The 14,533-nt window shown below is 43.7% G+C and overlaps 2 protein-coding genes across 3 annotated transcripts in view; one reads left to right on the forward strand and one right to left on the reverse strand.

Annotated features, from left to right (window-relative positions):
* Window positions 1-12,671, reverse strand: part of LOC147023790 (plasmolipin-like) — a 48,944-nt gene extending 36,273 nt beyond the window's left edge. For both annotated transcript variants that reach the window (XR_015060374.1, XM_085889596.1), the window contains exon 1: window positions 12,409-12,671. Coding sequence is in view for 1 of the 2 variants with exons in the window: in XM_085889596.1 (XP_085745722.1) it covers window positions 12,409-12,543 (135 nt within the window). In the remaining variant the exon portion in view is untranslated. The remainder of the gene's footprint in view (window positions 1-12,408) is intronic.
* LOC147023789 (forkhead box C1-A-like) overlaps window positions 1-14,533 on the forward strand; it is a 328,450-nt gene that overhangs the window by 291,284 nt on the left and 22,633 nt on the right. The window lies entirely within an intron of this gene.

Genomic DNA, 14,533 nt, shown 5'->3' on the forward strand with positions numbered 1-14,533 from the left:
ATGATGGTTTCCCTTCTGAGGTTTTCACGTTTGGTGGTGCCAACGTCCTCAGCGACTGACCCAACTCTGCATTACCATGTGGAGTGAGGAGTCAGTACCACAGGTCTTCAAAGATGCCACAATTGTTCCCCTGTACAGTTGCAAAGGTGATATGTCATGTGTCGACAACTACCGTGGCGTGCTCCGACTATCTATTTCTGGGAAAATACTTGCCTGCATAATTCTTAATCGCACGTCATCAGCAATTCTCAACAACATCACCCCAGAAAGCCAATGTGGCTTTCGCGCTGGATTTGGCACGACCAATATGATGTTCTCCACTCGTCAACTCCAATAAAAGAGTAGAGAACAATGTTGCGACTTATACATGGTCTTTGTGGAACTTACAAAAGCGTTTGATCTGGTCAGTAAAGAAGGCCTGTGGAAGCTATTGTACAAAGTCTGCTGCTCTGCTATGTTGGTTAACATCATCAGATCCTTCCATGATGGCACGGCTGCTCATGTGAGGGACGGTGGATGCACTTCTGAGCCATTTCCTGTTACCAACAGCACAAAGCAAAGCTGTGTCCGAGCTCCCCTATTATTGAGCGTTGTGTTATCCTCTATGTTTCATGATTCTTTTGAAGATTGCCCCCAGGGAGTGTTGATCCAGTTTCGCACTGATTGTAGTGTTTTAAATTTGCAGCGTCTGAAGGCCAAGTCTAGAATCACGGAAATGTTTCTCCGTGATCTACTTTTTGCCGATGACTGTGCACTTTTCAGTCATAATTTTGAAGACGTGCAATTTCTTGTCAAGTACTTTGTGCAATCTTCTCATCGCTATGGCCTTGCGATTAGCCTCAAAAAGACCGAGGCTATGCTTCAGCCGAGACCAGAAGGTGTGTATACTGTCCCACACATTACCATCGATGACACACCACTCAAAGTTATAGATAAGTTCTGTGACCTCGGAGGTGTCTTCTCCCAAAATGGAATGATTGACGACAAAGTAGCATCAACATTCGGTAAAGCATGTGTGTCCTTTGGAAGCATGTGTGTCCGTTGTCCTATCAACACTTCTGTACAGATGCGAATCTTGGACACCCTATCGTCATCATCCATATGCGATGCTTTCGTAAAATTCTTGGCATCACATGGTGAGACAGAATACCGAATACCTCAATCCTAGACTGCTGTCATATCCAAGGAATTGAGTATTTCCTGATGCAAGCCCAGCTTCGCTGCTCAGGACACCTCACACGTATGGAAGACCATAAAATCCCGAAAGCGCTTTTCTATGGCCAACATCGATTTGGTAAACGTTCACGTGGTGGACAAAGGAAGCATTATAAGGATGTATTGAAGTCTATCCTCAAGTCCTGTGCCATTCCAGTCACCACCTGAGAACATCAGGCCACAAACAGGTCAGCTTGGCTTAACATTTGCTGCAAAGGCCTGGACCACGTTGAATGTGGGAGACTTGCTATCAAGAGACAGCGTAGGCAAGAAAGGAAAGCCTGCCAACGTCCACCTCTGCAAAGAACAGCCTATACCTGCGATGTTTGCAGTAGACACTGTGCGTCCCGTATTGGACGACACAGCCATCGCACAATGCACAATGCTTCGTGAACACAACAACGAAGGGGAGAGATTTGTCGAAAGCGACGACTCACACCATCATGATGTCATAATTGCATACGCAGAATGCTACATCCGATCAGTATGAAATTTTGAGGGTCATCTCGTGATAAAATGGTTCACGGAAAATAATTTATGACGTCATCAGTCACCTGTTTCGGCAGCCATATTGTTTTGTTTTTTTTAAACTTTCAAAAATCTTCTTCTCTGAAATGGCTGAACAGATCGAGGTGAATCTTTACAAGCATGACTGCCTATCAATGAGGAACAAAACGATCACACATCTGACATCATGGATCACATGGTTTGGGAGCCATATTGGAGTTACCCTAAAACCTATAAAAAATCTTCTCCAGAATGGCTGGACAGATCGAGGGGAAACTTCACACACACACGTTCCCCAAGTCTTGGGGATATCAGGGTGTTCACGAATAATTGCTAGGTCACATGGTTTGGCAGCCATATTGGATTTAAGAAAATATTAAAAATAATGTTTTCTCTGGAACCACTTAATCAATCGACATGAAACTTCACAATTATGATCTAGTCATGATGGGAAATATGTTTTAAATTTCAACCTGATCGGACACGTGGCCTGACAGGCAGAATTTTTTTTTTTTTTAAATCTGAGTTATTTTTGATTTTTTTTTATATTGATGGGAAATATGTTTTAAATTTCAATCTGATCGGACACATGGTCTGACAGCCAGAATTTTTTTTTTATTAATCTGAGTTCTTTTTGATATTTTAATGAGGCTCACTTGGCTGTGCCTGGAAATGTTTGAGGGTGGAGGAGTAGCAGCTGAAACCCGAATCTGATCCAGGTTCCTCCGGATGATTCCGCCTTTGCTTTTTGCTTGTTGGGGTTCCTTCTAATAACTCCAATGTAGTACATATTTTATTTGGTCTTCCATTTGATTTCAATTAATTTTTTTCAATTACAAATTTGCCACCAGAAGAGTTGACTCGCATTAAGTCCTTCTCAAGACTGCATGGGATAATTATTCGATGAATACCATCTTGTTCTTTCTCTAATTCCTTTGATCGATTCCTTTCTGTTGTTTTTTTAGCAATATATTTGTTTTGTTTGGTCCTTTTGCTGTTTTGATGTTCCAAAGCTTTATCTCATACACATCGCATGAAAAAAGAAATGGAAGTAAAATAATGCATAACTAGAAACCCGAATACAGTCGACTCTTGCAAGTTTACATCCCCACCAATTGAATATACCTGGAGTTTTAAAAAAATTTTGACCAATCACTTTTACTGTATAGCATACGATTTAAAACTACGTCTATTCGTTTATAAATGTCAATTTTCGATACTCTCAAACAGACGAGAATCGACTTGAGCCACCCACTCACTTACGATAACGATGGACATACAAATACCTTCAAAAATCTTCTTCTCTGAAACAAAGATGATACGATACAAAATGTTTCTGTGAAACGATACAAAATGAAACCGAATAAAATAAATAAACATAGGGGCAATACCCCTGGGTGCTCACATGGTAGCAGCTGGATAAGATAATCAGGGAACCACTGGTAGGCATGGATGACCCACAAAATATGTAACAGAAAAGAAAGTAAATACCTAATGTCAGGTCAGGTTCGATCTGTGACCTGCTACAGGTACCATGTAAACCTGTACTAACCTGTTCCATGGTCGGGTTGGCGGCGACTAAACCGTCTCCCCCACCAGGTTTTCTGGTGAGGAGGGTGTTTGGATATGGACACCCAGCAGGATTAAAAACAAAACCTGTCAAAGGGCGGAGGAGCTCCTTGTGAGCCAACGGCCATCCATATCTAGTGCCCAACTGTGTCTGCGGACGTCCTCCTGCAGTTGGGTTACTTTCATTAGGAGGTTGGTGGCAGGATTTGCACTCCGGCCACCGTAAAACCCTTCATTCCGCAAAAACGCAAAAAAACCTGAAAACCCACTCCGTGGGAGTACCTCCTGTGCAGCTTCCCTTCGAGGGCAGCTCACCGGATGACGGAATTGGGGCAAAGCCTTCGGGACCCCCAATCTTTGATAGGAGGGAAACCACGGGGTAACATCCCTGGGTCAGATTGCGGGAGAGTGTGTCGGAGTGGTGCTGAGGTGTCGTCCACCAGACGGCGGTCTCCTTGGGTTAACCTGAGGCGGTCCCTTCGGGTGGGTGCCTGGAATGTCCTATCCCTAAGAGAGGATGATCACCTGTCTCTGTTATCATCTGAGCTCAAGCGTTTGGACATCGGGATTGCAGCTCTCTCTGAGGTTCGGAGACCGGATTGCGGCGAGATAATGGTGGGTGGTTACACCTACTATTGGTCTGGTCGCTCTGATGGTTACCATACCCAAGGAGTTGCTGTAGCTGTGTCCAATAAGCTGACCCCAATGATAATTGAGGTAACACCGGTCAACGAGCGTATTATGAGATTAAGGATTCGTCACTCCTTAGGTGTCATTTCCCTGGTCTCTGTTTATGCTCCGACTGAGGCGAGTGATCTCACCGTAAAGGATGCATTCTACGCCACACTCGAGTCTGTGGTTGATCAGTGCCCCAGACGAGATACACTTCTAGTCTTGGGGGATTTCAATGCATCGACTGGAACTGATAGGGACGGTTATGAGGTGTGTGTTGGTCCCCATGGGTCAGGAACTATGAACCAGAATAGCACTAAGTTCCTTGACTTTGCAAGAAGTCATGGACTTAGGGTGGCTGGTTCATGGTTTCAGCGCCCACAAGCTCATCGCTGGACTTGGTATTCCAACGCTGGCGGTGTGGCAAAGGAGATTGACCATGTCCTCATTGACGATCGTTGGAGGATGATCCAGAACTGCAGGGTCTACCGGAGTGCTCAGTTCCTCAATACTGACCACAGGCTTGTTGTAGCAACTCGAAAGCTGCACCTTAAATCCTGGAGAATGGTACCATCCCAGCCGAGGCTGGATGTTGCCAAGCTCAGGGATGAGAGAGTAGCTGAGGAGTTTGCGAACAGGCTGAGTAGACACTTGGGGGGTCTGGGTGCTTTGGGGGGTCCTGAAGAGTTGTGGAGCGCCTTCAAGACCACCGTCCTTGATGTTGCCGGTGGATGCCTTGGAGCTCACCGCAGGGCAAAGAAGAATTTTTTCTCTCAAGGGACACTGGATACCATTGACCAGAGTCGCAGGGCCAGGCTGAATGGCAGAGCTGAGCTGTTCAGGGAGCTGAGGCGTAAAACTGTACGTGCACTGAGGGTGGACAAGGAGGCCTATGTGCGAGGAATCTGTGAGGGGGTAGAGCATCACCTGTGGACAGGTGATTCTCGTCCCGCTTACAGGGGAATTCGCGCATTACGTTCATCCAAGCCCATCCCTCGGAGCACTACAGTTCGAGCAGAGAGTGGTAGGCTCTTGACAGAGGAGTCTGAAGTGAAGGCCCGCTGGGCCGGTTACTTTGAGCGGTTGTACCAGGCTGATCCCCCAACTGTCAAGTTGGACGTCAAGGGTGTTACAATCCCTGTTGCTGACCCTCGAATCAACTGTGGTCCACCTACGCTTGTGGAAACACGGGCTGCGGTGAACCAGTTGAAACGGGGCAAAGCTCCAGGGATCTGTGGCATCCATGCCGAACTTCTCAAGGCTGGTGGAAATGCTGCACTCGTGTCGTTGCATGCAGTTTTGTGCTCTGCCTGGAACACAGGCATCATCCCAACTGACTGGAAGAGGGGCCTTGTTGTCCCTCTCTGGAAAGGGAAGGGTGATCGCCAAGACTGCAACAACTACCGAGGGGTGACGCTGCTCTCAGTGCCGGGCAAGGTCTTTGCTCGGATAATTCTCGATAGGGTTTGCCACCATCTGCTTGAGCACCAGCGTCCAGAGCAGTCAGGCTTTACACCAAAGAGGTCAACGATTGACCGTATCCTTGCACTTCGTGTCCTCACCGAACGCAGGCGAGAGTTTCGGCAGGGGCTGCTTGCAGCCTATGTTGATCTCTGTAAAGCGTTCGATTCAGTGAATCGGGATGTCCTCTGGAGGATTCTTGGTCTTCGTGGGGTGCCACCAAAACTGATCGATCTGATGTCTGAACTCTACTCTGGTACTGAGAGTGCTGTGAAGTGTGGTGGTACCATCTCTGACTTATTTCCAGTTGTTACTGGAGTTCGTCAGGGATGTGTACTGGCCCCCACACTTTTCAGCACTTGTATGGACTGGATTCTAGGGAGGATGTCGGAGAGATCAAGTTGCGGTGCGTCATTTGGGAATGTCAAGATCTCGGACCTTGACTTTGCAGATGATGCAGTCATCTTTGCGGAGACTTTAGACATCCTCTTGGGGGCCCTCGAGGTGCTGAATGAGGAGTCGGAGCCGTTGGGATTACGGGTTTCTTGGGTCAAAACTAAGATCCAGGCTTTCGGTGACATCTTGGATGCTGCTGTCCTGTCTGTGTCTGTTTGTGGTGAGGATGTTGAGGTCATGGAGAGATTCACTTACCTTGGCAGTGATATTCATGTCTCTGCTGGCTGCGAGTCAGAGGTCAATAGACGTCTTGGTCGGGCCTGGGGAAGTCATGGATTCACTGGATCATGGGGTGTGGCGCTGCCGGTACCTGTGCGGGAGTACGAAAGTCCGAGTCTTCAGGTCCTTGGTACTTCCAGTCTTGCTCTATGGGTGCGAGACTTGGACTCTGACCAAGGATCTGAGACGGAGACTTAATTCCTTTGGTACCAGGTCTCTTCGGAGAATCCTTGGCTATCGCTGGTCGGATTTTGTGTCCAACGAGCGGTTGCTGAGAGAGACTCGGATGAGATTTGTTACCTGCATAGTCCGTGAGCGTCAGTTGCAGCTGTATGGACATGTGGCTCGTTTTCCTGACTCTGATCCTGCTCACCAGATTCTCTCAGCGAGGGAGTCTCATGAGTGAAGGAGGACAGTGGGTCGACCACATGCCTCATGGTTGCAACAGGTTGACCATCATCTCAAGGAGATGGGGATGGGCCTGGCATCTGCCTGGGGGATGGCCAGACGGAGGCCCCTGGAGTACCGGCGGAAAGTGGACGCAGCGGCGTGCTGTTCTGGCACATGCTCCCATACCTGACCTGACCTGACCTATGGATGTTTTGTTTTTAATGCCATGAACAAACTTTGGTTCATCTCGGGTGATGAAGGCGGTGGTCAAGTTTTATCGAAATTGTGTTTGTAGTTTCTGAAAAAATAGCAAACACCTATTTTGGGGGGCAACTACCATCGATCCTCTTCAGGCCCGATCTTTTTTTTAATGCCATGAACAAAATTTGGTACATACATGGTGATGAACCTTATGGTAAAGTTTCATCGAAATTGTATGTGTAGTTTCAGAGATGTTGCAAGTATTTGTGGACGGACGGACGGATGACACATCATCCCATAAGCACCCAGGAACTACGTTCCAGGTGAGATAAAAATGAAAAATCACTCCTAGAGTGACACCTGGCGAAACGGAACGGCACTCAGTCGAGCACATACCTCCGCCAGGCTGAACAGTTTATGTTTTCTATCCCACTGATAGGTCGGATCTGAATCCGGAACTTAACCAAAATCAAATCGGCTTGTTCTTGTCACCTCTCCAACTCAACAATCTAGTTTTGTCATAACTCGTCCACAACTTATTGAGATGTCATGCTTTACATAGTTTTTGGCCCCATCTCTCATTGGTGAAGAATCACTTAAAAAATTGTCGTATCTGGATCCGGATTTGAATCTACATCAAAATTAAACCCCTTTGTCCATGTCACACACCCAACCTGTCCACAAAGTTTCCTCTGAATCCATCCACAACTTTTTGAGATATCACGCAAGATAATTTTAGCTCAATCTCTCAATGGTGAAGAATCAGATAAAAATTAAATAACTCTCGTATCCAGATCTTGATTCGAATCTCCACCAAAATTCAAGCAATCTTCGAAGTTGCATTCCAAACCTGACGAACAAGTTTTGTCAGAATCCATCCATAACCTTTTGAGATATTGTGCTATACATCGTTTTTGGCCCTTTCTCTTTATGGTGAAGAATCACTTGAAAAATTCTCGGATCCAGATCCGGATTCAGATCTTCATCAAAATCGGAACAATTAGTCCTCATCACACACCCAACCTGTCCACCAAGTTTCATCCGAATCCATCTATAACCTTTTGAGATATTATGCTGTCTATAGTTTTTGGCCCGATCTCTCAATCGTGAGAAATCACTTTAAAAATTCTTAAATCTGGATTCGGATCTTCACCAAAATTAAGCATTGCTGTCCTGAGCCGGTCACCGACATACACTAAAAATTCCGAATGATTGTTTGAAAACTGTGTCCAAAAATCATGTGACAGACAGCCAGACAGACAGATGCGACAGACGTCAACATACTGTACTTGGCGAAAACATATTTTTCGCCAAGTAACGAGAAACGTCAAAGAACACTATACCCTGTGCTGTCTTGAGAAACATAGACATGGTTGGGGTTGACGAGCAGCAAATTCGAATAACGTGGAAGTTCACCACCATTGATGCAGTGTCTTTCACATCACCTTATCTAACATGTTACATTAGTTATTTGTGCCTGTTGTATGTGTCCTTTATGACTTCCTTAAAAACCAAAAGTTTCTTGTTTGGAATGATTTTCAATATTATTTGACTGCCAGACAGACATACAGAGTACTGCTAAGCTACAGGTTTGTTGTGTTCAAAATAAAACATTCAATTCAAATCAAGTGGATCCTCAGTCATAAACTGACATTAGTAGACAGACAGACAGATGTGAATCAATTGCTTAAGCCCACTTTTTACTTCACATGCACAGAGTAACAACACTTTTTTTTAAAGATAGGATTAAATTTCGTGTTCGTGAGTTATTAGGGTAATGGAGTTAACTCGAGCCAATGTGAATGTACGAAGAAGTACAGAGCATAAACCAATGGAAATAATTAATTATCACAAATTGAATTTTCCATCAATTCGAATCGTCTCTGCAATGTATATATTCAAATTTGGGGTCTTCGAGTGAATGATGAAACAATTATTTCCTTTCTCTGGGAATATTTTAAGAAAATGCTGAAACGTGCGTGGAGGGATTTGATCCTGGTGTTTAAGTTGCCATCCCATGTGACTGTTTATTGGACAAGTTACTTTTTTCTGAAGCCAATTTCTGCTCCATCTTATGTTGCCTCGTGCCAAACGCTTGCTCTGGTCATTGTAAAAAAGTCTGAATTAGTGCTGGTTGTACTGTACAGATGCACACAAATGGTGTTTTACAAAACATATCACTCACAATTTTTAGGCACCGAGCAGATAAAAGTTTAGCCGAAGCAATGTCATGGGCAATGTGATCAGGTTGAAAGTGTCGCAAAGAAAGCAACACTAACATCACTGCTTTGAAAATGTCGACCTCAACAAAATTAGAATGATGTTTTGTCTTTACTACTGGTATCAAACACTTTAAGGAGCATCCAATATCTGACTGCGAGACAAGGCGATCCAGAAGGGAGGAAGGAAAGGTCAGCCAACCTTTCCATGTCTTTAGTCCCCCTCGGCCCCCCACACTCATGCAAATATCTGTATGGTGCGCATGGTCCACTATAAACCCCCTTGTGGTGAAACTCTGGAAATCCACAATCACTGCTAACCTCCACACCTGTGGAATCAACTTCCACATTCTCTTTAATCTCATTCTCCCCTTCAGGTGTTCAAGACAGCTGTTCACTAACATCTCAGATCATCCCCAATCCCAAACCATGATCTTTTCTACCCTCGTTTATCCCAACCCCACCTCCTTCCAAATTTCCAGTTTTTCCTATGTTAGCATTTGCTTCTGTATCCATCTTGTCCACCCTGGAATCCTCCCCATCCCCCTTTTCTCCCCCCTTTATTTTTCCAAGTCTTCCTCTATTTTATTCTTCAACCCTGCTGTTGGTATTCCCACCTCTTTATACTGTTGCATCCTGATCCATTCAGTGTTCCAGCTCTTCCACAAGCCTTGACTTTGCATATTACAGTGCCAATAGAAAGTCTACACCTCCTTTCAAATTTTTCACCTTTTGTTACCTTGTAGCCTGGAATTAAATTGCATTAAATCAAACTTTTACCATCTTTATTTACACATTGTAACTCACAACTTCCAAGGGAAAAACAAATTCCACAAATTTCAGAAAATTAATTAAAAATACCAAACTGGAATGTCTTGGTTGGATAAATGTCCACCCCCCCCCTTATAATAGCAATTGTAAATTAGTTCAGGTATAACCAATCACCTTCAAAATCACACACCAAGTTAATTGGCCTCCACCTGTGTTAAATTGTGGTGATTCTGATTATTTCAGAATAAAATCAGCTGTTCTTGTTGGTTTCCTCTGCTGGGTAGTGCATTTCACAGTAACCGTGAACACCAGGGAACTTTCGAGACCTTCAAAATAAAGTTGTGGAAAGGCATAGATCAGGGGATGGGTATAAACATATTTCAAAGGCCTTGAATATCCCTTGGAGCACACACAGTCAAGACAATCATTCAGAAGTGGAAAACATACGGTACCACCAGACCTTGCCGAGATCAGGCCGTCTCTCCAAACTGGATGACCAAGCAAGGAGGAGACTGATCAGAGAGACCATCAAGAGGCCAATGGCAACTTTGAAAGAGCTATATGCCTTTATGGTAAAGACTGGTTACTCTGTGCATGTGACAACAATATCCCAAGCACTCCACAAGTCTGGCCTGTATGGTAGGGTGGCACAAAGGAAGCCATTACTCAAAAAAGCCCACCTTGAGTCCCGTTTGAGGTATTTTTTAAGTTCTGAAGCCACGTGGCAAAACGTTTTGTGGTCTGATGAAACCAGAATGGAACTTTTTGGCCAAAATGCAAAAGCTATGTTTAGCACAAATCCAACACAGCACATCATCCAAAGAACACCATCCCTACTGTGAAGCATGATGGTGGCAGCATCATTTTATGTGGATGTTTCTCATCATTATGGACTGAGGCACTTGTCAGGATAGAAGGGAAAATAGATGGAACAAAATATAAAAAAAATCCAAGAGGAAAACCTGCTGCCCTCTCCAAGAAAGGTGAATTTGGGACGGAAGTTCACCTTTCAGCATGACAATGACCCGAAGCACACAGCCAAAGCTACGCTGGAGTGGCTAAGGAAAAAAAAGATAAATGTCCTTGAGTGGCCCAGTCAAAACCCCGACCGAAATGCAATCGAAAATCTGTGACACGACTTGAAGATCAACGCTCTCCACGCAACTTGACTGAGCTTGAACAGCTTTGTGCAGAAGAATGGGCAAATATTGCCAAATAAAGATGTGAATAGTTGGTGAAGACCGATCACAACAGACTCACAGCTGTAATTGCTGTCAAAGGTGCTTCCACCAAGTATTAACTCAGAGGGGTGGACACTTGTCCAAACAAGATATTCTACTTTTGTATTTTTAATTAATTTTCTGAAATTTGTAGAATTTGTTTTTCATTTGGAAGTTGTGGTTTACGATGTGTAAATAAAGGGGAAAAGTCTGATTTAATGTTATTTAATTCCAGGCTATAAAGCAAACCACAAGGTGAAATTTTTCAAATGGGGGAGGGGTGTAGACTTTCTACAGGTACTGCATATATAATGAGTAGTCAATGTTCCTGGCTTCCAGCATGATATGATCGTGCATTCTTCTTGTGAATCTGACTAATGTCACACCAGTTAAGTTGGGTAAATTGTTGTCTGAACACACTAATGTGCAACTATGATGGCTTGCAGCCATTGGAATCATTCAAAAGACCATATAGACGTTCATGATGGTTGCTTATTGCCATCTCATGTTGATGTCCATCCTCTACACATGACTTACGTTCCTTGTCCATTTATTTCTCACACCTGTTTTTTTTTATGGAGTACGTGTCGACTTTAACATTCATTACAACGAATGGATGGATGAGGGTTTGCTTCTCACCAGAAACAGTTTTTTTGTTTTGTTTCTAGATGAAGTCAAAACCTGTCATTTAACTTTAAGAAGCAGATCTCTTCAAATTAACTCTTTCTTTGATGAAATCTATTGATGTCAAATAAGATGCACTCCCACACCCCCAATAATCTGGGGGGTGGGAGGTAGAGGTGCAGCCGATAACTAGTAGGGCACTCGGGTAGGGTGCATACCTCTGCCAGACTGATTAGTTTACATTTTGTATCCCACTGACAAGCCGGATCTGGATTCGAATTTGAAATAAAATTTCAATATTCATCGGCCGGATCAATTTCTTACATAGTACTGTTCATCTCGAAACAATATCTCAAAATTGTAAATATATGGTCGGGTACTTTCATACGTCTTTACATTTGTAGTTTCCTTTTGTAGCCTTACACCAGCTCGGAGCTGTTACAGTCTCACTCTATTTTCAATTCCTGTGCAGGACTTTGGACTTCAATGAAAAGACAACACAATCACTGCAAATAATTAATCAGAAAGAATTCTGACATATCAATGTCTCAAGTTGGTGACCTTGTGTAGTTTGAAAAAGTTTGTCTGATCTTGATCGTAATTTGTTCAGAGTGGCGACGTTAACTCGACACCCTGGAATATTTAACGTCCACCAACGATCAATGCTGAGATATGGGTCATCTTCCTTGACATGACTGATAGATATGGTGCACACACTGATGTGTGCCGTCGTTTCGTCCTTCGGATGGACATTAAGACAGAGGACCCATCTGCCAGCATCGGTGATTGGTGGACGTTAAATAAGTACTTGAGGCTTGGGGCCTTTTCACTGTACAGTACATAACACATTCAGACTCACACACAGCACGCGAGCAAAAACTCACCAGCTGGGCGATGCTCATCAAGCCAGACACAGAGCGCAGGTGAGACACGTTCACAGGTAGCCCAAGCAGCACGATGTTGTTTAACTGCGGTGGAGAGCTTGTTTGTGTGTTGATGCTGCTCGGGAACTCGGCCATGGCACAGTGGCTGAAGGAACGAAGGAACTACACAATAAGGGCGTGTAAGTGTCCACACGTCGCCCTGTGGGAGAAAACCTGCTCGCTGCTACCTACCCAGGTGTGCATGGGAATTGGTCATGCTGGGCGGGTTAAACAGTGTGTGCACACCTTTGAGCCCAGAAATCTGTATCAATACAAAGCGTTATTGAGTGTTTGGGTACGAAGAACACCATATCAGTTGGAATGCAAATAAATATCACTCTTTGCACCAGTATTCAATGTTTATAATCACCATCATGATAACAGTATACATACATACATACATACATATATACATATACTGTATATATATATATATATATATATATATATATATATATATATATATATGTTTATGATGAAGGCTCCAGTCATGGACTAAATAGTCCTCATTGAGGCCAGACCTTAAATAGAAGAGAGAATGTAAAGTGAGGAGTGAAAATGAGTGAGTAAGAAAAGTGTGTGTGATGTTTGTTTGAAAAGTGTGTGATGTTTGTTTGCAAGAAAGATATATTAAAGCTAGCCTGGGTAGCTTTAGTTTGAGTGAGACAGAAAGTAAGACCAGAAATCCTAACACGGAGAGTGCAACATCGTTCCGGGTACCACTTTAACACTCCAAAGTCAGAATGGTAGTACTACCATGAACGGTTGATGTCTACCACCAACTACCTAAAAAAACTGGTCTAACAGGATGGGTGTTTTTTTGGAGACACCATCTCCTTACTGGATGGCTGTTGGCTCCTTAAAGGAGCTCATCTGCCCTTCATCAGGTATTGTTTTTAGTCCTGCAGGGTGTCACAGTCACCCTCCCCACTGGCTCGCCAGTGAGGGTAGTCGGTTTAGTCGCTAGCTACACAACCATGCAACAGGTAGCACTGGGTTACATGTTACCAGTGGCAGTCAAGAAACCTGACTGACCTGACCAATATATACATATATGCTAAAACATGCTTACAGATTACGGGGTATGCTTATACATTGTTTAACATACGAACCATACTTCCCCATTATTTGATTTTTATTAAAGAAAATTCATTTCTTTTTTTTCATTTACAGATGATTTCCGACCGTTCTGTGATTTTTCCTGCTGTATCGGCTTTGATTTCCGTCGGCACACAAAATTTCATCTTTCTACATCACTCGGAAAGTACCGATCTTTAATATCAGTCAGTCAGTCAGTCACTCAGTGAGTCGGTCATTGATTCGAAAGTGGTACATCACGGTGATAAAGGTTGTGGTCAACTTTCATCAACATTGGGTGTGTGGTGTCAGAAAAGAAAGAAAATACATATTTTGGGGGGCAACACCGCCTTGCACTCCCTGAAACCCCAATGTTTTTTTTTTAATGTCGTGAACAAATTTTAGGACATCATGGGTGATGAAGGTAGTGGTGAAGTTTCATCAAAATTGTGTGTCGTTTCTGAGAAAAAAGCAAACACTTATTTTGGGGGGCACCCCCCCCTCCTGTAAACACACTTCGACCTTGATTTTTAGCTCACCTGGAACGTAGTTCCGGGGAGCTTATGGGATGGCACATTGTCCATCCATAAATACTTGCCACTTTCACAATTTTATGTTTTTCACAACAAACCACACATACAATTTCGATGAAACTTGGCCACAACCTTGATCACCCATCATGTACCAAGGTTTGTTCACGGCATTAAAGAAAATACTCCATAGGTATTTACTTTCTTCTCCATTACATATTTTGTGGGTCATCCATGCCTACCAGTGGCTCCCTCGTTATCTTATTCAGCCACTACCAGGTGAGCACCTAGGGGTACCGCCCCTATGTATGTATGTATGTATGTATGTATGTATGGATGGATGTACGTGTGGATGGATGTGTATATGTATGTATGTATGTATGTATGTATGTATGTAAGTATGTATGTATGTATTTAGTGAGGCTGTCAATGTTTTTTGACTTTATCTGTCAAAGGTTGATGTGACATTGATGTCATTT

The sequence above is a fragment of the Eptatretus burgeri genome, chromosome 7, assembly GCF_056783735.1.
Source record: "Eptatretus burgeri isolate ZD-2024b chromosome 7, Ebu_testis_v1, whole genome shotgun sequence".
NCBI lineage: Eukaryota > Metazoa > Chordata > Myxini > Myxiniformes > Myxinidae > Eptatretus > Eptatretus burgeri.